This window comes from Microcebus murinus, chromosome 24 (genome assembly GCF_040939455.1).
Source record: "Microcebus murinus isolate Inina chromosome 24, M.murinus_Inina_mat1.0, whole genome shotgun sequence".
In the NCBI taxonomy this organism is placed as follows: domain Eukaryota; kingdom Metazoa; phylum Chordata; class Mammalia; order Primates; family Cheirogaleidae; genus Microcebus; species Microcebus murinus.
This window is the reverse complement of record NC_134127.1, coordinates 20,708,936-20,734,745: the sequence shown is the minus strand read 5'-3', so window position 1 is coordinate 20,734,745 and position 25,810 is coordinate 20,708,936. Positions and strand designations below refer to the sequence as shown.

At 37.8% G+C, this 25,810-nt stretch overlaps 1 protein-coding gene across 1 annotated transcript in view; it reads right to left on the bottom strand.

Annotated features, from left to right (window-relative positions):
* Positions 1–25,588, bottom strand: part of ADAM28 (ADAM metallopeptidase domain 28) — a 182,554-nt gene extending 156,966 nt beyond the window's left edge. The window contains exons 1-2 of the mRNA XM_075997248.1: positions 25,407–25,588; positions 19,757–19,938 (exon numbers count right to left, since the gene is read on the bottom strand). Coding sequence (XP_075853363.1) covers positions 19,757–19,938; positions 25,407–25,588 — 364 coding nt within the window. The remainder of the gene's footprint in view (positions 1–19,756; positions 19,939–25,406) is intronic.
* Between the last annotated feature and the right edge of the window lie 222 nt (positions 25,589–25,810).

The following is a 25,810-nucleotide window of genomic DNA, read 5'->3' as shown; positions in this document are numbered from 1 at the left end:
CCATTCTTCAGTCAAGGGCATAGGAGGAGTACATAGTCTAAAATAAACATAAACAGCAAGTAATAAGTCATTAGCAAAAAAAAAACCAAAATGAGAAATGTGCATTAAAATGACGTATACCATGACCACATATGAGAATCTATTCCGATATCAAAGGGCACAATGCTAAAACTGCAATTGCTTTTACACCAACCTAATAGTTTTGCTTGTTTGCATTTTTGCATGTCCTACAGATTCAATATTGGAGATTTGACAGTTTCTATATGACTCCTCTGTATACATAATGACTTTCTCTAAGATACTGCCACATAGGGCTATATTTTCAATAAATGTTTCTTCAATGAGTGACTAAAAGCAAGAGGAATTGGGCTGCAATTCTTAATCCAACTTCAATCTTCCCCGGATCATGTGCATCCATGGGCATAAGCTCAGAGAGCAGTGATGTGTCTTACTAAATTTCTGCTCAGTGTGTGCTTCACATAGCATAATACCTCAGTTAAGATTATACTAAAGATTTTCTTAGTATTAATAAAGAAACCTAAGAGATAAGCTTTTGCTAAAGCCCGAATAAATCTTAATGCCAATCAATGACAAGATGGAAAAATCATACCCCACCCTCCAACAAGTATACTTATTTCACCCTGAACACTCACACTGAAATATAGTATATATCTTGGATTCTTATAAGCCTCAATATCAAAATAAACGAATAAATAAAGGTGAAGCCAGTTAAGTGTTTAAGGAAGGAGAAAAGGATTAGAGGCAAGAAGTTAAAGGCAAGTTTCAGGAGGAAAATCTGTTTACTAAACTTCTGTGTTTTTAATGGAAATTTATCATTGCCCATAGCATGATGGATTACTTTTAAGGTCTTTGGAGTTCAGACCATTTCTAAATCATAAGGCTGACCAAAAGGTCACGCATTTCAGTATGGTCTAAATAAAGACTATAAGAACAGCAAGAGGCAGACACAGGCACGTGGCGTGAGAGGGCAAAAACCCAGGAAATTGTGTGGCTGGACTCATGTGCCACACTAGGATGTCTCCTGTCTCTCAAAAAGTGTGGCTTAAATCAAGCTGTTTGGAGAAAGCATTCCTTAGAGATATTTGTCTTCTGCCAGTAATTGCCCCACATGGCAGACCATCCGTATCTTCCAGAGCTTTAATTTCAGATGAGTGGGCAAGGAGAAAAGATTCCAATGTCACCCAATGTGGAAACAGAAGGCACTTTCTGGGGTCTTGAATATCAGAGCAAGTGTGCATCTTATGAACTTCTGTCAGACAAGGAATAGCCAAAGATTCAAGAGGATGCATCAGAAATTTTATGAGCAGAGATTTTTTTACTTCTTTTAAGCGAATACTATTGAAACTGACAGCTTCACTTTCTGACAATCCTAGCATGTAAATGGCAATGGTATACTTCCTTTCTTTATATCATTTTGGAATAAAAATCATCTCTGTCCAAATAATTATCTAGTGTGCTAAAGGATAAAAGAATGTCTAATATCCAAAAGTAAAAACATATACTGAATACTGAAGGAAAGCTATTAGAAAGGAACTGAGAAGGTTGCAGCCAGGCAGTGACAGTTGAAAGGCAAATATACCAGCCTCTGTCATTTTGACATCAATGGACTAATTTGCTCCAGGTTTTCTTGGGGTTTCTTTTAGTGTATTTATAACCACAAAAGTATTTATTGTGGTCTCAAGATAAAAAGCTTTTTACGCAATGGTGCATATTTCTAAGGTAACAATGTTTCTATTGTCAAAACTGCCATTAGAGGGGGTAGGGTGAAAATGTCACCTACCCCATGTATTTGGTTATCAGCTTCACCGAAATACTGGTTTAGAACTTAACCTAATTTCTGTTGAACAGTTGCTAGTTGACAGGGGAGAAAAATGCTTTTCAAATGATTTCATCTTTTTCTGATATCACGAAGAAGGAAAATATTTTAGACACCAATGTCCTAGGACATTTTATTCTTTAACCTGGTACCCAGAACCAGAACTCATGCATACTGGATTAGACACAAGGGAAGAGGCAGATGTCCAAAGGATAAATGAATTCAGATGCTTTATCTGCTTTTTATTAATACTGTGCTCCAGCTGTTACATCTTTATACTGGTAAAGTCTCAATCAGCGCAAAGGATAAAACATCAGAAGATAGAGGTGTTCTGGAACCATTAAAGAGCCAAAATGATATTTTGTACAAAACTGAAGATAGTACCTAAAAATTGGAGCTTGAAATTTCTACATTTTGACAGTTTTCAGAAGCAAGCAGTTACTGAGTCTTAGCCTCCTATTGGAAAATAAGATAACAGTCTCATGACTCTATTAGCCATTGGGCAATCCCCAATTGTCCTCAAACATGATTGTCCTCAAGAAAATATCAAAAGAGAGATAAAGTGAAAACATGTACTTTGTAAAGCCTCTCTCTCACACAAATAAAGTAGACCACAAGAATGAACAAAGTTTAACAATAGCAAAACAAGTTAAAAGTAGTACCAGCCTTCACTTTGCTGGAAGCTACACGAAGCTCAATGATGACAAGCAAGATGTTCATTCTTAGTCTAAAAATGTTTTCCTAGGACAGCTGGAGGGCATGGCTCAGTGGTCTGAACATCTGGTTTGATGCACCTAGACTCATTGGAGCCATGGGCTGGAGTGCTGGTGTGATTTGCTTAACTCTTGATCTTTAGTAGAACTAAACAGAATTCCCAATACTTTAGTGTGTGGTTCTCAAGAAGTTTTGGGAAAGATGCACCCACCCTGGCTCTGCTTGGAGATAAAAAGATTTCAAAGGATTAAACTTGACGCTTTAGCCCCAAGTTACTTTCTTTCAATTGCTTACTGTCACTGGAATACTATATTTGTTGTTTATGTAGGGTCTTTCATTTAAGAATTTCAAAGTACTCTCTGACATGGTCTGATGGCAGAAATGAGTAATGTTCATGTTCTAAGGATGAGAAAAAATGGGACAGCAGAGTCCCACAGTAAGTCAAAAGAAAAGGCAATAATGAAATTCAGCCCATATAATGGAATGCACACTTACTATGACAAAGTCCTGTGAGACAGTGCACAGGTCAGATCAATGTGCATCTTGGACCATAAATTCAAGAATTCTGCACAAGTGATATCCTCTCCAAGAACAGTGATCTGAAATGAAAGAAATTTAATACTGCCTTTGAGCCTCAGTTGTTTACTCTTCAAACTGGTAGAAATAATATCCACCTATTTGGGTCAATGCAAGAATAAAATAAGATAATCTCTGAAAATGGGCTTAACTCATAATAGGTGATACAGAAATGTTAATCTTTCATTCTGACCCACAAGGATGGCATTGCACAGTGAGCCTTTAAGAACCTTGCATACCCACAACAAGAGGTGTGTAAGGGAATGCTTTTAGAGTCTTGATGCCTAAAGCAAATAATCTGGCAATGACAAGCCAGCATAACTTCTTTCACTTGTGTTTGTCCCTTTCAACACAGCATTCTCTCACTCCTCCCTTTATAGATCAAATAAACATTCAAATCCTCATTATGTGGTGAGCACTGGGAATACCAACATCAATAAGTCAGACCTTCACAAGTGGTTTAAGAGTTTAGTGCAGACAGACAGACTTGTATACAAATGATGACAATGCAGAAGGCTGAATAGTACAACAATCTATTGAAAGACAGCCAGAGTATGATATATAAATTTTATTTCCCAGAGTGTTCTGCTTATATCAGCTGTTTAGGAAGATTTCTTTTGTCTTCAGTGAGGTATTAATGATGATGAAAACTGGCATATGATCTTCTTTATATGCTATACAATTGTTATCATCGTTGCTGTAAGTTTGGATGTTTGTCCCCTCCAAACCTCAATGCTGGAAGTATTGAAATACCTAAATGGGAAGCATTTAGATCACAGGAATAGATCCCCCATGGATAGATCAATGCCCTCTCACTCTATTAATTCTCAGGGGGGATGGCTGTTAAAGAGACCCTGGCACCTCCCCTCTCTCCCTTGCTTCCTCCTGCCATGAGATTTCTGCATGCACTGGCTCCGTTCACACCCAGTTTGAGTGGGGGCAGCCTGCGGTCCTCACCAGAAGCAGATGTTGGTGCTGGAACCATGTCTCTTGTATATTCTGCAGAACCATGAGCCAAATAAACCTTTTTCTTTAGAAATTACCCAGCTTCAGGGATTCCTTTATAGCAACACTAAATGGACTAGGATAATTATCTATCACAAATGGTTGCTAAGAAGATTAAGTGAATTATTTCATATAAAGCACTTAGCACAGTGGCTGGCATATATGAAGTATTCACTCATGTTTTCTCATTATTATAATTATGATAAAACCATAATCAGATCATTATTATGTCATCATTAAATACAGGAATACAATATGTTCCAACCACCATAAAAATGGGGCAAGGTCACTGAAGGTGAAGATTAAGTATCGGTCCAGTCTCATATATACAATCAAAGAGAGTCTTCAGATAACCCACAGATGCTTGATTTGCTCAACCCCCACCCCAGGTCCAAGGGCATGAGGTCTCTGAACTACAGCTGTTCAAAAAGATAAAACATTTGAAAGACCTCATAATCAATATCTCCCAATTATACCTGTTGCATATTCCTGAAATTCCTCCAGCAGAAAACTTGATACTGATACATACTCTTGGAGAAACCATACATTTCTCTAAAGCAGTGGTCCTCAACCAAGAGGATATTTTTCTCCCTCTCCCTAAGGGGACATCTGCAACATCTGGAGACATTTCTGCTTGTACAACAGGGCAAGAGGGAGTGGAGAGAATAAACGTGCTACTGGCATCTAGTAGGTAATAGCCAGAGATTCTGCTAAACATCCTACTATGCACAGGGTAGACCCCACAACGGAATTGTCTGGTCTAAAATGTCAGTAGTAGCAACGTTGAGAAACCTTGACTTAAAAAAACCCACATATTTTTTAAACTTACTTAGAGATGTCCATTCCTTATACTTTTGATATGATTTCACACTGTGATATATACAGTTGAGCTATACCTTCCTGGAACAAGGATAAATGAGGGGATAGGTGTCAGAGAAGGGGTTATGAGCAAATGGGACTGACTTTGTAAGGAAGTAGAAGAAAGGAACCTAAGAGAAGCAAACATTTTCCTATTTCCTATTTTATCCCAGGGCAATCTCAATCCCCTTCCTCCCAACACTTTAATGGTATGAAATAAACACATATGAAATGTGCCATAAATTCCCACTGTAGGAATAATTCTAATTGTAAATCCATGTTGTGCTTTGTCATGCCCCCAAGGAAGATCAAACTAGACTAGTAAAGATTTGAGGGTTTAGAAGTTTAGGGTCTATTAATATTATACATTAGACATGATTCTAGATGGTTGAGGTATGTCAATGAACAAAGCAAAGTTACCTATCCTTATAGAGTTCACATTAAACCCAGTTTTGAATGTCTCTACATAGGGCAAGATCTTTTTTCAACCTATTTATGTCTCTTGATTTAAGAACAGAAATTAGTTTTAAGAATTTTATCTACTTTATACATTAATCTATTTCCAAGGCAACAAAGCAAAATAGATTGCAATGGCAATCTTTTGTAGATTGTTGGTTAAGAAAGTAAAGTTTATGGTGTATAAGAAACAAATATGAGGAAGACATACAAGCCTAGGTAAGTTCCTCTGGTCCAGGTAAAAACAAAAACAGAGATGAAAGATTGACAGACTTGTTCTAGGACTTGCCATGTCCTAGGAGGAAGGCTTACCATAACAATACAACTGGCAGCTTTTGAAATAGCATGCCATAATAGTGTTAATAATAAATGTTTTTTAGGCATTTAGTTTCAGTCTGCATTACAGTTGAAAGCACAGGGCTATTTACTCTGAATCTCTGATTAGTATCAGTGATAGCATTTAATCACCCCTTCTACAGTTCCAGTCCTGGAAGACTAATGACACCTTGGACTTGTCCTTTTCCTCTCCTCTGAAAGGTTCGAAAATGTGTAGGAGATAAATGTTACCTGCTTCACAATTCTGCTGAAAATGTGTCCCCACAAAGACAATGATATCTCTGGGAGGTTTTCCTGGGTTCTCCTTTCCTAATGGTTTTTCACTCATTCAAATACTACTTTGAACTATAGAGTCATTTTCATCTCTCCTAGACTCTACATTACTTATAGGAAGGGACTGCATTTAAATCATCTTTTCTTGGCAGCACCTAGCACAGTAGCTGGCATCCACAAATATATTAGGCAAGTAAAACTAATCAATGGACTCATAAGTACTTGGGATGATAGCCCAGGAAATCTTGAGAACCCCAGGAAAGTTGTTGATGAACTTATATCGGACATTCATGTTAGGCAGAAATCTAGAGAAAGCACCTCCCAGCTCATACCTCACCTTCCTTATCCTGTTAATCATTAATAGGATTAAGACCCATTTCTTTCCTATGCTTCTAAAAGATAAATGCTTATTATATTTATAAATACACATCTATGTGTTCAACTCATAGATGGAAGGAATTCCAAGGGGGAGAGGCAAAAAGGATTCCTACTGCAGTCTGATAAGACTCTCACCCCCGAAGTATATGGTACTTATTATATTTCCTAGCTCCCAACAGAGCTGCTAAAAACCAGTGGCCCCAGAAACCCATGGAGCTACCAGCAATAAGGCTTTGCATTCCTTTTGGTTCTCCAGCTTGGTCTAGGACCCACGTTAGGCTATGAATGGCAACCATCTATACTAGCATTTATGCAGGACTATTTCTGCCATATAGCTTGCTTCTATAGTTATTATATTCACTTTGCAAACTAAATAAACAGAATGGTGAGGCCCATGCCAAAGACTGTTCATAAGTCATAAAAAGAAGATGAGAGGAACTCTTGAACCTGCTACCTCACAATAAGCCTCATGGTATAGTTCATGGCTTCTAAGGTTTGCACCCAGCTGCTCTGGATACCCCGACAGCTGCAACAAAAGTGTTCCAGAGTGCCATCACTCAAAGCCACACGAATTACTAGTTTCTGTTCCACTGTCAGACCTTCCCACCATTGTAGAACACCACCAGGCATCTTCAAGTTCAAATTCCATGACATCTTCAAGCAAGGGATCAGAGTATGTTATGTAGTTTAAGATATTGACATAAGGAACACACAAAGCTAAACCAAACCAAATGCCTGTGCTTTTATTAAGATTTCACATATGGCTCTAAAACACCAAGTCCAATCTTACCCTTTCTATAGCACTGAACTACCAAATCTACCAACAAGGTTAAAGATCTTCAATGATCAAAGTAGCTTGAAGAAAAAAGAAAATGAGGTAGTCAGGTCTTGAAATGAGTATGAGATCAGAGAAAATTGGAAAATAATTTTAAAAATTAGGTGAGGATTGGGGTTGAATATTTTATTTGTTTTTGTGGTTTAGAGAGTGATTTTGGGATGGCAGGTCATTATAGAAAAGATCATGAAATCAATTTAGTGGAGCACTACACTCAGTATTTTCTAATGGAATACACAACTTTGAGAAACATTATGCATGTCCGTGATTATGGGTTACAACATGAAACGTAACTCTGTACAAAGTCTGAAGCCTATTGAGCTAGAATATGCATGCTGTGTACACTATGAGGTGATTTCAACTTTTCTTGAGTCTTCTTTGGAACAAGTGAACATTACCATTACTCGGTCTGAATCAGTACAGCCCTTCTTCCCTCTGCAGCAAACCTTTTTGGCACCAGAAACCATTTTCACAGAAGGCAATTTTTCATGATCCAGGGAAGGAGGAGATGGTTGTGGGATGATTCAAGTGCATTACATTTATTGTGCACTTTATTTCTATTATTACCTTGTAACATGTAATGAAATAATTACATGAAACAATTATATAATAATTATACAACTGTAATATGTAATGAAATAATTATATAACTCATAGACTAGGGACCCTTGCTCTAAAGAAGTCAATTGGTTTTTGACCATTCTGCAGGATGGGCATTTGCTGTAGGTTAAAGAGTGTTATCATGTGAATTTAGCAAATATCTTAACTTCCTGAACCTTGGTTTTTTCATCCACAAAATTGGGAATATTATCACCTACTTCAGAATGTCAAAGGAATAACCAATGGCAAATAAAAGCATTTAACACAGTCCCTGATATGGAATAAGAAGATAAATGTTTCCTTTCCTTCCAGTTTTTGTTCAGGTAAAAAGATACCTTCTCCTATTCCCCATTCCCCTCTGGAGAGACAGGGTCACCTCTCGCCTGAAGTTGGGGCACTGTGACATTGTCAAGTGCTTTTTCTCCTGTCAAGTTAATGAAGGATTACGCCCGCCCCCTCTTCCTGGTCAGCACAGCTCGCTTGTGGAAAAATCAGAAAATATCTGAAAGCACTGAGAATCGGCTCTGTAAAAAAGCAATTTTCTCCAGCTGTTATGAGTGAGGGCAGCTGTAAATCACTCAACCCATTTGCATTTATACTGCTTTAAAAAGGTAGTGGTGGTGGGGAGGTGGGAGAAATACGTATCCAATGAGAAACGTCATCCAGGCCAGGAGAGAAAATGTTTCCAAAATCACCTCCATGTTTGGTCAGTGACGAGCTCTCCCCTGCCAGAACAGCAGGGAACAAGGGCAAGAAAATGTTACTTCAAACTCTCAGTCTCATAAAATAGCTCTCAAAATCAGAATACCCATCACTTAGAATTAATAGCTAACTAACAGCTTCACTTGATTTTTCTTTGGAAGTGGAGGGGGGAAAAGTTTACTTAAGATTGCTTAGTTGTTTTGTAATGCCTGATACGTAAAATCGAACAGAATATTCACAGTATTACTGATGCACCTCTTGGCTTTCACCATCTTCATGACATTTGCTCTATCCCTGAGCAATTTTAGATAAGCTAAGCCAGCAGCTGGGGAGACCCCAGCTGTAACTAAACCTGATGTCCTTGCCTCATTTCAGAGAAAGCCCAGGAGGCTGAACCCAAGCATCCAAACACAGAGAAAATATTTCCCACCACCAAGGACAGATAATCAAAGCTATGCTGAAACCAGTCTCTGTGAAATTCTTACTGAAACTTTTTTTTTTTTTTTTTTGCTTAAAGGGAAACTGAAATTGCTTAAAGAATGTCATAGGAAATTTACAGAGAAGAGTTTTGCACTTTCGGTAATTATTTCATTCTAGAAATAAATGCATGCGGTCAGCATGAGTCTGTGGTCAGTGCTATCACATGACCACAATCAGTGCCCCAGTCAGGAATATTTCCCACATAGTACGATTTGTCTCTTCCTGGGACACATGGGAAATCATCAGAAAGATAAAAAATAAAATCATACTTTAAAAATTTAGGTTAAGAGAGGAACAATGATTTGGAAAAGTACATAAAGTCAAATGTCAGACTTTATATTCCCAGACTTATCTTCTACACGTTGTGAAAAACAGGGCAATCACGTTGTTTCATCATTTCTTCATGAAGGTTGTTTTTCACCTTCTAGTTCAGACCCCTCTTTCTTCTAACTCAAGCTCCTCAAATGACCATTCTACAGCTTTCAGATCCACTATCTTCTCTGAGCTACCAATTACCTCTTGTCAACCAAATTCAAAGTGTGCACTCTCTCTATATATCTTTATAAGTCTACATCTTTCTGACTCTCTTTTTGATTTCTCAGACTTGTGCTTCTCTTTGATCTTGGGTTCTTATCTACACAATTTTAGCTCCTTATATGCTCTTACCACTTCTACCCATTTCCTCAACCGTAAAATGAAGTCTTTTATTCCTCAAATCACTCCATTTTTTTCCTCCTTAGCTACATTCTTACTTTCAGTATATTCCTTTTTTCTTCCTTCCTATCTAAAGATAAATCTAATGACAATTAGTCTTCTATGATTTCTCCAAATGCTTATCCCTCTGTCTGGAATCTTCTCTGTCCATGTGTGTGGGGACTAGAATTCAACCCTCAGGACTCAGGTCAAATTGAGACACTGATAAGCCACAAACAGAAAAAGGCTGATGCTGTTGCCATGTGAGGGAGGAATAAAGATATTCTTAGATACACATAAAAGCTAAAAGAATATTATTCTAAATACATTTCTGGAAATGTCTTTGAAGTAGTATATCAGCTAGGCAAAATGAAACCTGAGCAGTAGCTCAGGAAGGGAAAAGATACAATGGAGCAGAAAACCACTAGGAGTGTAACAAGTGAGACTGAGAGTAAATCTAAACAATTATAGGTGATGTCCATGAAATTAACTGCCATTAAGAAAACACTGCTCTGATAGAAGTAGGAGATATAAGATGCAATCATAATAATAAAATAGCAACCTTAAGCTAAAATTTCCAATCATTTCAGCAAAACCTGAGTGGCGCATGGAGAAAACAGTACAACCAGCAATAGTGGTAAGTTAAACCAGGCTAAGATCTTATCTTGTTCAAAACAAAAAAACTGTTCACACAATTATTAATTTTGATAGATAATTCAAACCACATCTGTTAAATATGTAACTATTCTAACTATCTAACTAGATATCTAACTATCACTAGACTATACCTGAAATGTATAGTTTCCAAATTACTTAAGAAACAAAGAAGAAACACAGAAAATTAATTGAGAGGAGGACTAAAAGAGAAAATTAAAATTTTAAATGATATAAATAAAATAATATGTCCCCAAAGGACCAAAAAGGTCAGAAGTTATAATGACCATATTAACACAATTTATCTATTAAAGATTATTTAAGCTAAAAAATAGCTCTTTATTATTTCTAAAGTATAAAAAACAGAGTGACACAGAAAGGTTAAAAATAAAATCTGGGATAAAATATATCAGTGAAATAAATTTTAAAAAATTAGAAATAATACTACTATTTCAGTAAGAATATGTGTAAACAACTATCAGCAACTCACGTATAAAGAAATACAAACGGCCAACAAACATGGAAACAAACTGGGTCTTTTATGTTTAAGAAATTAAAAACTAAGTGATAAAGAGATGCAACTTTGCATACATCTGATTTCCAAAGATGTGTTTGAGAACATTTGATGTTTGCCAATATGGAAACAGGCCCACTCAAACATTATTTTGGTGACTATAAAAGGAAATAAAATTTTTGGAGAGCAATTTGGCAGTAGCTTCAAAATTTTTCATATATTCACTTTGATCCAGCTATTTCATCTCTAGGAATTCAACCTACAAATAAAATTACACAATGGTACAAAGATATATTTGCAAGGATATTCTTTGCTGTATTTTATAAGGCAAAACACAAAGACTCCATATAGTAATTGTGAGCAAACTACACAAATTTTTATATATCCATACAATAAGACCTTAAAAATAATATACCACTTTGCCAGAGTATCGGGACTCATAGGACTTCCAGGCTCAGCCATAATTGGTATGTCAAAGAGCTCCCCAGCCCTTCTGGCAACCCAAGCTACACACACCCCATCTCCTTCCTAATGAGTACCCTCTAAGGTTCACTGGTGTCTTCTGATTACAATAGATTTAAGTGAGGCAATCCCAAGTTATCAGACTGGTCATAACAACTACAAAAATGAGGCTGCAGGTTTAGCCTTTCTCTCATACGTTAATTTATTTAACAATATTCTCAGCACTTTCACATACTCTACCACTGGGGCAACAAGACACTTACATTTATATAACTAATGTCGTCCACTTGAATCATGTCTCCCTTAATAATATTAATTAAAACCTCCAAAGCATCATGTTAACTCTAAACATAGAGGATACTAGCAAATATACACATATATACAAACACATGCACACGGACCTTTATCATAAATGCGGGTCTATTCATTGACTTTTTATTCATTCTGGTCAAGCAATTGATTAACAATACTACAATGCTTTATTGCAGTTTTATAGTATGCTGACATATGGCAAGATATATTCATTCACATTTTCATGTTTTGAAATAGTCTTGCCTCTTCCATTTTATCCTTTTCTGGAACTTTAAAAACTCCTTGTGAAGTTTAATAAAATACCCTGTTGGGTCTCTGTGTTCCACTGAATTTTTAAAATAATTTTGTAATAATCTGCATCTTTATGAAATTGAATGTTTCTATCCAGGAACATAGTATGTCCCTGTCTTTGTCCATTAGTGCAATGTTACTGTTGTCTTCATATAGATCTTGTACATTTCCTGTTAGGTATTTTATAGGTTTTTTTTTTACCATGATGGGACTATTTACTATATTAACTGATTATAAATGTTGATTAAGAAAGCTATTGATCATTGTATGTTGAGAGTGTAATGAGCCACTTTACTATTCTCTTAGTTTTAAAATTGACTCTCGGATTTTCTAGGGAGATATGTTTTATGAATGGTGAAAATTCACCTCATTGCCACTGCAATGAGCTTTTAATTAATTATTCTCATCGTGCTACATTGGCTGTAACTTCCAATATGCAACTAAATAGTACTGGTTATAGTAAACATTTTTCTGGGGTTTTTTTTAGTTAGAAAAGTCTTTAGCTGTGAATAACTCAAGTTTACCTCCCCTTCTATGTGCTGCCTTCCCTAATTAGGAGTCTGCAGGTTCCTGGTTTTGATGCAACTGCTCAAGTGTCAAAAGTGAGTCAGACTCTTTAGATCTTTCTCAGCATCATTCTTAATATGTTGGGTTTTTCCTTCAGCTCCTTACTTCTTGGTTGAAAGACTGCTCTTTCTCATAATCAAGACAAAATGTTGAAAGACAAATAAGAATAGTCTTATGTCTTCTTTTGTCAAGAAAGTGAAAGATTCTCAGAATGTACAGGAGACATCCATCTACCACCAAGTGAACAGAACTCAATCCTGGGACTTCCTCCAAAATCAAAAGAGTCTGAGAAAACAGGCATTTATCTAGGCACGTTGGCCCCCTGAAAATACATTGATGTTTTGTTAGCAAGGAAGAAATGGACATAGATAATAGTCAGAAAACTAACATTGTACACCACCCTGACTTTCTAGTGGCTGTGATGAGTGTTTCAGTAACTGTTAGGACGTAGCCTATAATTTCACGATGCAGAGTTTTATCAGCCTGAGGGAGCTATTTTCTATTCTTAGTTTGATGAGGCTTTCTAAAATCAGGAATGAACGTTAAATGCTATCAAAACCCTTGTGGCATCTATGAGAAGATAACATGTTACGTTAATTTAGAGGAATAGATTCCAATTGTTGAATCATTCTTGCCATCTTGGGATAAACCATGCTTGGAATGTGGCTGTTCTGTTAATCTATTACTGTATTTAATTTGAAAATACCATGATCATATTTTTTTGCACTGATGCTCACATGTGAAATTGATCTATAGTTTTCTTTACACTAATCTTTGTCCAGTTTTCATAAGAGTTCTGTAGCCACATAGAATGAGGTAACTTCCCATCTTTTACCATTTGAATAGTTTGAATAGAATTACCTGTTCCTTGAAGATTTGGTAGGATTCTTTTTTATAAATTAGGCCTACTTGCCTTATTAATGCAATGGACCTGTAGCTGTTTTCTGTTTTCCCTTCTTAGTACCCTCAGTTTTGCTGTCTCGAAACAGTGGTTATTTTTCTAGCTTGTGGAGTGATATGCTTTATTTTCAATTTCTTTTTCCTAATATATGCATTTTGTTAAAAACTTGACTCTAAGTACAGTCATAGGGCACATAATGTTTCAATGACAGACTGAATATACAATGGTGGTCCCAGAATATTGGATTTATTTTACCTTTTCTGTTTATGTTTAGATATACAAATACCATTATGTATTATGCTGTACAGGTTTGTAGCCTAGGGGAGCAATAGGCTACACCACACAGCCCAGGTGTGTAGTAGGCCACACCATCTATGTTTGCATAAGTACACTCTAGGTTTGCACAACTGCCATCGAAACCACAGGGGGTCTCAGCCTAGGTCCAGTTTCTTGATGCACAAACATCCAATTATTAAGACAAGAAGGATTGCCAAGCAAGACAGGAGTTTTTTTAATATGAAAAATGTCTTGTCAGAAGAACTGGGAAGTTGCCTCAGATCCATCTCTGTAATTAATGGAGATCATGGGCTTTTCTTATTTCAAAATATTACATGGGTACAAATGTTTTTTATTATATGTATTCATTTTGTTATGCTTGAGCCAGGGTTATAATGTGCCCATCACTCAGGTAATGTTCATTGTACCCGTCAGGTAGGTTTTTGCCCAATCTTTCCTCCTGCCTTCCCCTAACTGGTATCCACTGAGCTTTACTTCTGTGCACATGTGTGCTCATCAGTCAGTTCCAATTTAATAGCGAATACACATGGTATTTGTTTTTCCATTCTTTAGACACTGCACTTAGGATAATGGTCTCCAGTTATATCCAAATTGTTGCAAAAGGCCTTAATTCAACCTTCCTGGATGCATAATATTTCATAGTATACATGTACCACATTGTGTTAATCCACTCATGAATTGATGGGCATTTGGGTTGATTCTACATCCTTAAAGAACTAAAAATTGACCCTGCATTTGATACAGCAATCCCACTACTGGGTGTTTGCCCAAAGGAAAATAAGTAATTTTATCAAAAAAACACCTTTATTTGAATGTTTATTGTAGCATAATACACAACTGCAAACATGGGCTTTTAAAGGAGAGACCATGTGCCTTGAGACAGGCCATGGTATATAGTAACTAACAAAGGGCTACATGCACTTGAGGAAGGTTGTGGAGGATGGTAAATCTTGGTATCAGGCAATCTGCCCAGGGGCCTTCAAAATCTCAGCTTTGTCTTGCAGAAACTCTACCATTTCTGGAAAACAACTCAAAAGGTCAAGTAGTTAAGAGACAGAATTATAGGAAAACATTTAGGGGTCATTGAGCTGGTTACATAACAACAAAATCACCTGGCAACACATTTCTCAAAACATATCCCTATCATTAAGCAACACATGGCTCTTTTGACGTTTCATCAGTTTTGATGTTTTTGCTCACATTTTCATTCCTTCACAAATTGTCATTTCAATATTGATTTCCTCTTTGAGTTATTTAAAATTTCTTCAAAATATATTCATATGAATACTAGTGTGCATTTATTTTTATTTTGTTGTTGTAACCATTCCCAATAGATGTTTGCTGTTTTATGTGACTTAGCATTTAGGCACCCCTCCAATTTTGAGGGAAGCCGCTATTGTGTGGGTTTCAGTGGAATGGCCTTGTCCTCCTCTCTGGTTACTTCGGGACAGAGAATGGCCATATGACATCAACTTAGCCAACCTAACGCTCTTGTCCCCAATGTTGAAGGCTGAAGGAGGTATGTCAAGCTATATTAGTAGAAACAAACAAGAAAGTGTTTACAGAGGTAAGGACAATGATGTGGAGAGTCCAGAGGTGAGGACAGCAGTAAGATTCCAGTGGTGGCAAGCATCTAATGACAGCAGTGCACAAGGTAATGCCTTAACTAGATATTGGTTATCTTTCCTGATGTCTGGCCTGGATTTCTTTGCATCTTGCCTGGTTCTCCAGCCTACAGTTGATTCTGTACGCTCCCTGATATCCTTCCAATAAATTTCTTTACTTCTTAAAGAAATCTATATTAAGTTCTGTTGATTGCAACCAAGAGGTACTTTAATTGGTAATTTAAAATTTCCTGCATTACAGGAGCTAGTAAATATTGGCTATAAAAATTCTGCTTTATGGGAATTTGTGGAAATCTTTTTCTTAGGGACCTAACACAGAGTTGAATTTTATTAAGAGTATATTTTTTGCTTATGCTCAGTTTATTAAATACAAGATTTTATGGACCAAACTTGTTTCTCATATAATTTAAGCCTTATATATTTTTTTGTCCTATTGGGTTTGTTAGTTTCTGAGATAAGTGGGTTTAGGATGTACACTGTTAGTATACATCTGGCCAGGTCCTGACCATTTGGTGCACTCCAAAATGTTAATGTCTGTAAGCGTTTCTCTTGGGCCAGTTTCTCCAGAGAAGAATCTTCTAGTTCTTTGCCAAGAGAGATACAGGCAAGCTGCCGATATGCTGGCTGAAGAATATTTAAAAAGGGCCAAGAATATCTCCAATAGAGATGTAGTTTCTTTTAATCCTCATACCTTTAATACTATGCTTAGCCTCTAGTCAAAAACAGGCATTCTCACCTCTCCATAGGAGTAACTTTTTGCCTGCTGAAGAGTTGAGGAAGGTAGTTATTAGAGGGGGAGGGCCACCAAGTTTTAAGTTAATCATTGCACAGACCTCCAATCTTCTAATTTTAGTGATGTCCTTTGCTCCTTCCTGTCCAGCTTTCCAGGGTTCTATGATTCAGATGACCTTGCTTGTCATTTGCTTTTTCTCTACAGGCCCTTAGGGTTCAGCTTTCTCTAGTGTGCTGAAGAGGTCATGTTCCTCCAACTGCTTTCCTTTGTCAAGGAAAGGAAAGAAATGCTGACATCTCTGACCCATGGTTTCTCCCTCAGCTCTCTTTTTCTTTATGGATACATGTGTACATGTACATACATAGATATATATAATGAGTTTTTAAATTATGTTTTATTATGAAATGGAGAGGTTTCCTTGTTTTTTCCTCTCTCCTTGTCTTTTGTAGTAACAGAAGTACGTTTATTTTTCTCTTTTCTAGTGCATATGACTTTTTCCCTGAAGGCCAGACAGGGCTGGGAATAGGGCGAGCGAGAGAGGCAACTACAGTATAAAATGTTAGGAGACATGTATCCTGGAGTCCTGACCCTGCCTAGGTATGACCTTGAGAATGAACGCTGCCTCCAATTTTACACTCTGGACGCCTGCCTTTCTTACCCTACTCCTGACTCTCCCAAGGGTATTTCCTTGTCTACACTGCTCTTAAAGGATAGAACTCAAACAGAAAGTCATAGGATTATTGGCCTTTGGGGTGAGAAGATGGAATTTGAGATGGATAGAAAATCTGGGAGTTAATGGAGGAAGTCCCAGTAAGAAAGGAGTCACAGAGGGAGAGCTACCAACTCTGTGTGTAAACTTATGTCAAACTTTTTACTGACTCCTGAACAAAACATGCATGGGGTAAGGCTCCAAGGAGGCTGAGAAACTTCAACACCCCTCCGAAAATTATCTCATCACACAAGGTCTCTACAAAGTATAACCCACAATGTTCAGATAATGTATTTTGAGATTTGTGAAAATATAACCTATAATAAAGAGAAAAAACAGTTACTAGGAATAGAAGTACTAATGCCCCAGATGCCCCAAAATGAGTTAACAAACAAGGACTTTAACAAACAAGGACTGCTTATCCAAAACAAGCAGTCTTGGACACTGATGCAGTGGTATGTGTGGACCACTCAATTCTGTCCAGAAAAAGTTTGCTTAGTGGGACCAGCTTGCACCACTTGACTACTAATCAGATATATTCAGCCTCATGTACAGGAAAAGTAGTAGCACTAAAAGTAGTTACAGGGACATGAGTTAACCTTAGGAAGAATTACATAATTATGCATAAATTATGCATAAGATGCATAATTTATTAGAGATGAATGAACCAAAAGATATTATTAAGGAGCCTTAACAATTGTAACCTATTCAAATTTGGTTTTATGTAGGACCATGATCATGATTGTATGTGTGAAGTAAAATACATGTAGATTGAAAACATAAAAATATGAGTCATGGACAGAAAGCAAATAAACATTTTATCTATTTCAAATTGCATCCATGATAATTATTTTTCTATTTCAGCATATTATGGGGGTACAAATTTTAAGGTTTCAAATAATGTTCATTTGTTTTCCTTAATAATATCTTTTGGTTTCTTAGAGCTGAATAGTACTCCATGGTATACATATACCACATTTTATTAATCCACTCATGAATTGATGGGCACTTGGGTTGTTCCCACAGCTTTGCAATTATGAATTGTGTTGCTATAAACATTCGAGTGCAGGTGTCTTTTTTGTAGAGTGACTTTTGATCTTTTGGGTAGATGCCCAGTAGTAGAATTGCTGGATCAAATGGTAGGTCTACTTGTATCACTTTGAGGTATCTCCATATTGCTTTCCACAGAGGTTGAAATAGTTTGCACTTCCACCAGCAGTGTAGCAGTGTTCCTCTCTCTCCACATCCATGCCAACATCTATTGTCAGTCTTGAGAATGTTCCGTGAGCTGATGAGAAGAACGTATATTCAGTGGAATTTAGGTAGAATGTCCTGTAAATGTCAGTCAGACCCAATTGTTCTAAAGTTTTGTTTAAGTCCATTATTTCTTTATTAATTTTCTGTTTGGAGGATCTGTCCTGTGCAGTCAGTGGGGTGTTGAAATCTCCAGTTATTATGGAGTTGCTGTTAATCAATTTGCTTAGATCCAGTAAGGTTTGCTTTATGAATCTGGGTGCATCTAAGTTGGGTGCATATATATTTTAAATTGTTATCTCTTCTTGTTGAACTGTGCCCTTCACCATTATATAATGACCATCTTTGTCTTTCACTACTTTTGTTGGTTTAAAATCTCAATCATCTGAGATCAGAACTGCCATGCCAGCCTTCTTTTGGCTTCTATTTACTTGAAATACTGATCTCCACCCGTTTACATTTAATCTATATGCATCCTTTCAGGTTAGATGTGTTTCCTGAAGATAGCAGATACTTGGCTTATATTTTCTTATCCATTCAGCCAGCCTATGTCTCTTGAGTGGGGAGTTTAAGCCATTCACATTTATTGAGAGAACTGATAGGTGAGGTAGATTACTGTTCATTCTGTTGGGTTGGACGTTGTTGCTTTGATTTCTGTCTTGAGCCATTGTGATATCTGACCTTTAATCTTTAGGTTTTGGGTGTTTTTATGTTCATGAGTTTTTATTATGCTGTTCCCTGCATAACACTGTTTTGAGTACTTCTTGTAGAGCTGGTCTTGTCTTGGTGAATTCCCTCAAACTTTCCTTATCTGAGAATGTCTTAATTTCTCCTTCATATATAAAGCTTAGTTTTGCATGGTACAAGATTCTAGGCTGGGCATTGTTTTGTTTCAAAAGAGTGAGAATGGTGCCCCAGTCTCTCCTTGCTTGTAATGTTCCAGTTGAGAAATCTGGAGTTATTCTGATTGGTTTTCCTTTGTAAGTAACTTGCTTCTTTCATCTTACAGCTTGTAGAAGGGCCTCTTTAGTTGATATTTTGGTCAGTTTGATGACTGCATGTCGTGACATATTCCTATTTGCATTGAATCTCCCAGGGGTCCTTTGAGCTTCTTGAACTTGTATCTGGAGATTTTTAGCAAGGCCTGGGAAATTTTCCTCTATTATATCTTCAAATAGCTTGTCCAACCCTTGAGTGTTTTCTTCTTCCCTTTCTGGTAACCCTATGACCCTCACATTAGGTTTCTTCACATAATCCCACATCTCTTGTAGGCTTTGCTCTTTTCTCTTGTTTCTCCGCTCTATTTCTGTGACTGATTTGTTTAATTGGAAAGCATTATCTTCAATCTCTGAGATTCTTTGTTCTGTTTGGTCCACCCTATTTTTGAGGCCTTCCACTGTGTTTTGTATTTCCCTGAATAAATTCTTCATTCCCAGGAGATCGGATTGATTTTTTCTTTAAGATCTCAATTTCCTTAGTGAATTTTTGTTCCAAGCCCTCGATTTTCTTTGCAGTTTCTTTGTGTTGGTTATCCATTTTTTCTTGCGTATCATTGAGCTTTCTTACAATCCAATTTTGGAATTCTTCTGTCGTTTTAGTGTTTTGGGTTTGTTCAGTCTCCATTTCTTGAGAGCTTGTGTATCTCTTAGGGGGAGCATTTTTGGTTTGATATTTCAAAGTTCCAGAATTCTTACACTGAGCTCTCCCCATGTGGATCAGCTGATGGTGCCCAGGGGTCCTCTCTTCTGTAGTTTTTTGATCAGCCACTGGAGGGAGCTCTTCTGCCACACTTGGAAGGTACCCCTGATAGGAGGGGTTACTTGTGGAGCCTATTGTGGCCTCTTGCAGGAGATTTGTTCCTTGACCATGGCCCTGACTGGGGGAGGAGATCCAGCCCCAGCGTTTTGATCAACTGGGTGACCTGAACTGTTCTGGGAAGCAAAGTCTTTTATACTGCCTGTTTGTGCACTGCACAGAGGTCCAGCAGGTTCTCCCTAGATCTGGGGGAGAGTGGGTTTTCTTGTCTCACCCCACCTCCAGGGGTGGAGCCTACTACCACTTTTGGCAGGAGAGATGTGGGCTAGGGGGAGCAAGTAGCTCCCCAGTCTTCCCTGCACTCCAGTGCCCCAGTAGTTGTAGCTCCCCTTGGCTTTAGTCTTCTCAGTAGTTTGTTGATTGATCCAGGCCTGGTGAGCCCATTGCAGATTGTGTAGGGGAGGAATTTGTCATAAGAGTCTCTAGGCTGGGGGAGGGGATCTGCCCGTTGCACCACATTGCACCACGGTGGCTGGGCTGTGGACTCCCTCAATACAGCCACTTGCCCACTCGCAGGGCACCAGCACTAGGGTCGACTGTTTAGGAGGTGGCAGGTGCTGGGTTGGGGGTTTAGGTCATCAGTATGCTCCGTTGCCTCCTCTATGCTGCCTTCCTGACCACCAGTTCAGCCATAGCCCTTGCTCTTACTGACCCACCCTGCACAGTCTTATTGCCCGAGGCAGTTCCAGCTTAGAGTCCCAGACTTAGTGAACAACTCTGTAGGGCTAGCCCCGCTCGTTACCAGAGGCAAGACATCTAACTGCCTCCCCTTTCAGTTTAGTTCGGTTTCCTTCCGTCTTAGAGCCGTCCTAGCATGGGGACTCCAAGGAATTTCCACTGATGACTGCACTCTCCAGCACCCTCTTCTCCTGCTGCAATTTTGCACCAATTTCAGACAGGTCCCTGGCTGGGTAGGTGTGGAGGTCAATGGGGAAAGCAAGGCATTCTCCTGTGGGTCTGATCCCACTTTACCCCCTGGCCCCGTGGGCCAGCACCCTCCCACACGCCCTACTGTTTGTTTTGCACTCTCCAGAGAATGTGATCTTATCTCCCAAATACCTTGTTTTTTCCTTTATTGAGAGTCCCAAGCTGAACCTCTGCGGATTCTCAATGCTGTCCTTGAAGGGGGGAGATCCAGTCGCACATAGGAGACCAAGATCTATGTCTCCTTCTCTGGGAGCAGGAATCCGGGGTGGTTATCTTTACTCCACCATTTTTTTTCTCTCCCCCATCCATTGTAATTAAAACCAGGAAAAGAAAAGAAAATTCTCTTCTCCTCTTCTTTCCCTCCCAGTTATAAAGCATTGTCTGGTCCCTGCTCTCAGGACAAAAGATTGCATTCCTGCTTTTCCAACATGTATTAAATATTGGGATGCTGATCATTTGTAATGATCACATGTAGTTATCTTTCCTAAAAAAAAAAAACAGTTCTAAAATTTACATTCCCTAATGGGGGATGGGGGTAGGGCTTTGACTTAGGCCTTATAAGGAAAAATACTAGGTCTGCTATTAACCAGAACCCTGACTTGAATCCATATTTCATCTTCCTTGAGAAATTTTAAAGATCTTCCTTTTATATATAATATTAGGGTCATCAGTGTATCTTAGAAAGAGTATCGAAATGACAAAGTCTAAGAATTATAGCTTTGCTCTACTACTCTGCCTTTACCTGTGTGAGTTTGAGTGAGTTCCTCCATTTTTCTGAACATCAGTTTTCTTATCTGTAAAACAAAAATCTCCCATCTAAACAGTAACACTCAAACCCTCTTAGGTCATACATTCTTTTGCGACAGATAAACCTTCTCAACAGAATAATGCCCAAAGTTGGACAAATGTTTCTCCTTTCATGCTTTCTCGCTATTTCCTAAAGTCTATCACCTTTCATGACCAAGCTAACAATAAACAGACATTTTTATCAGTTGATCCCTTGGCTGATAAGGAAGTTCAGCATCTGACTGTGCTTAGACATTTCACCCAAAGTCCAAGCTTCCTGATATTTTCCCGTTGACACTCCTCTACTCACAGAAACTGAAGTTTCCTCTTCCCCCTCCATCAGAGAACTAGAAAAAGAATAACTGTGAACTAGGTAAATGCCAAAACACACAAGAAGGCAAGAACTTTGAAGAAAGAAGAGGTTAAAAGGACTAAAGACTGTGAGGAAAGGAAAATAGAATGTAAATAAAGTTATCGCTGTTGGCAGAGACATGTCTACATGAAGTGCTCCCAAATGTCTAAGAGAGAAGCCCTTCCTTTCTGACTTGGAAAGAGACTGACCAATTCCTTACCACCCTTTGGAGTCCATAAGGGTTGGACACCATCACTCATTCTTCATATTTGTGTGTGTATTCTTAGTCTACCCTTCTTCTCCCCAGGAGATCCTTAAATTCCTGTGTCAAACACGGGAATTCATAGAGAAGTATCTGTGAAATAAACCAAGCAACCAACCAGTTGCTTTTTCTGGACTTTCCACCCCACCCCCACCTCCATGTCACACATTTACAAAATTTACACTTAATTTCAGGGGTTTAAAGACCCCCTAATGTCCACCTATGTCTCCCAGCATGAGAACCTTCAAATCAGATAATAGCTAAACTCCTTCCTTTTCTAATATGCAGGGTCTATGCGTATCTTCACATATACTTTGTTGAAGCAGAAAACTTAGGTTTTATGTATGCAGAGAACAAACCCAGAATAACTCTGCTCAGTAACTCAAATGACCAATGGAGAACAATTCCTGGTTGCAGGGTTCACTTGGGCTTATTAGTGACCTGTGTTCACCTTCACTGCTTAACTTTGCCACTTCTGGAAACCAATAAAGAAGAAAATGGGGATTCATACTGGACAGAATTTAACCTGACTAGAATTCATCCAGGGAGAGTAAATGAACCAACTATCTAGGAACAGTCCCAGATGGCAATCAAGATTTTCTCCAAGGAGATCAACAACTCTAGGCACTGGAGCCCTCACTCGAGTGCCTAAGCTTTCTCCCCACTCTATTCTGCACATTTAATCAGCACCTACATGTTCCAAGGTCAATATTCTCCTTATGGACTAACTAAAATTAATTCTTAAGGGTTTCAAATGCAACAAAAGTTGATCCACTGCAAAGATGAAAGAGCTGCTTACAGCTGTGATAATGGAAATTAAAACAATTGGACACTCTTCCTACTGGGAATTAAACTATTTTTACTAAGACCCACACATACCAGTGCATTGGAAGAGCTGACACCAAACAAATTAAAATAAATGATATTAAAAAAATCCATTCTTACATTGGGAACTTATTTAAAAAAAGGCAAAATACCTTAAGAAGCTAATTTTCATTTTTAAAAGTCTTCTTTCTTTCTTGAAGGAAATCCACTGCTCTAAAAATTCCTGTAAAACTACTTAGTAACTTTTTTTTTGGCATGGAAGCAAAAATCACTTTGTAAAGTCAATGATATCAATTATAGGTTTATTGAAAATTTTTCATTAAATATAAAAGTTGTAAAATAACTGATACTTATCATTGATCATTGGACTAGAGTACATGTATGAGAGAGGGGCTTTACATATTAGGCCAAATGTAATAATTGAAGGGAATTTAATAAAGGGACTATTTACAGGATGTATTAGTCAAGGTTCTCTAGAGAAACATAACCAACAAAATTAATTTATGTTTTATGTATACATTATATATATATAACCTGAAGGTAAGTTTACATTATATGTAATATTAATATATATGGGATTTGTTACAAGGAATTGGCTTACACAATTATAAAGAGTGATGAGTCCTAAGATCTGCACTCAGCAAGCTGGACACCCAAGAAAGCCTATTTTGCAGTCTAAGACCTAAAACTGAAAAGCAGGTGAGCCGATGATATAAATTCCAGTCCAAAGGCAGTGGCTTCAAGACCCAGGAAGAGCCAGTGCTTTAGTATGAGTCTGAAGGTAGAAAATGACTGATGTCCCAGCTGAAGCAGTCTGGCAGAAGGAGTTTCCTATTATTCAGCCTTTTTGTTCTAGTCAGGCTTTCAATTGATTGGATGAGGCCACCCATGTTAGGGAGGGCAATCTATTGTACTGGGTCTACCAATTCAAATGTTAATCTTATCTAGAAACACCCTCACAGACATATCCAGAATAATATTGGAACAAATGTGTGGGTAGTCTATGGCTCAGTAAAGTTGACTTAAAATTACCCATCATACAAGTTAACTACATTTCAGAAAACGAAGTAGCCTGGGGCTAGTAACTATGTCCCCATCCTGGGCTAGGAACAGCCAAGAGCCATTAAAATCCCTAAGCCTGGAGGAAGAAGACCTTGGCACATCTCAGAGCATGTGGAGTTTGCCCAGGAAGTGACACTTTTGTCAGAGAAGGAGCAAGGGAGTAAGTACTCTAGAGACTAGCTCCCACTCCCCTATCACAGAACAGGATGGAAGGAGTGGATATTGAACACGAATGAGCAAAAGAAAAATATCAAGTATTATATTTAAAAATCAAGTATTATATTTAAAAATTATATTTCATATAAGTTATGAAATCATTGCCTAAAGCTACAGCCACACACACATGCTAGAATCCAGTTGATAGTTGGAATTGTGGCAATAAAGCTGCTATAAAACAAAATGCAAGTACTGAGGCCCCATCCACATCTATCAAACAAACACCTGTGAGCCCTGATGGCAGACATAAGCATATTTTTAAGTTTCTACAGGTGATTCTTTCCTACATTCCTGATTTAAAGGACAATATCTTGAAGGATGCTTGTTTTCATATTCATTTAGCTATTTTGGGATCATGCCCTGTTCCTAAGATAAGCTACAGGTTGAATAGCCCTTATCTAAAATGCTGGGACCAGAAGTGTTTCAGATTGCAAAGATTTTTAAATTTTATAATATTTAAATTTACATAATGAGATGTTTTGGAGACAGAAACCCCAGTCTAAATATAAAACATTTATGTTTTGTGTATACCTTATGCACATCGTCTGAAGGTAATCTCTTAAAATATTTTTAATAGTAATTTTGTGCATGAAATGAAGTTTGTATATGTTGAACCATCAGAAAATAAAGGTGTCATTATCTCAGCCACCTGTGTAGACAATCTGTGGTTGACATCACCATCATTCCTGACTGAATTTATATGCTACCAACAAGACATCATTTTCTTACACTTATTCACACATAAGTGCTTAACAATAAAAATTCATAATATTAATACAGTGAAAAAATAATGTTAGCACAATGGCATCACCAGAATACTTGTAACAGCCATTAGAAAACAATCACACAAACAGTGGCAGGCTTCCCATCTCCTCCTATGATGCTGTGTTTTGATTAAAATGCTACTGTACACTGTGTTTTATCTTTTAGGAGAGAAAGAACATCAGAAGCAGTTGTGGGACCAGGAAGTGAGTCTTCTAGGGAGGAGAAGGCACTCTGCTGGATGGCTTTTCTAAATGTTTCCTGAAGAGCCATCTGCCTAACAATCTTTTTTGTCTTAGAAGTCTCTCTTTGATTGTATAAACTGACTTAAAATTACCCATTGTTCACAATGTCATCTTTGTCATCACTATTATAATCACCTGGAATCAGAACGATTTCAGCTGTTTTACCATCAATCAATGAGTGAACAACTGGAGCCTCATTATTGATGTTAAAAACTTCTTTGATATCTACTTCTTCCAGCTGACTTATGGATGCTGAAGGTATATTTTCTTGCATATGTAAGAAAGTCAGACTGTTTTTTTCTTACTTGTCATATGGAATCCTTCAAAATCCCCACCTTGATCACATCACTAAACATGGTAACAAGCCAATTGAAAACCGTTCACACCCACACCTCTGTTCACTTCCACTAGCATGCTATTCAAGAAAGTGTTTTTACATTTATCCTGCATGATTTAGGTCACGTGGCTAAATTAATGAAGTCACATTTGAGAAAAA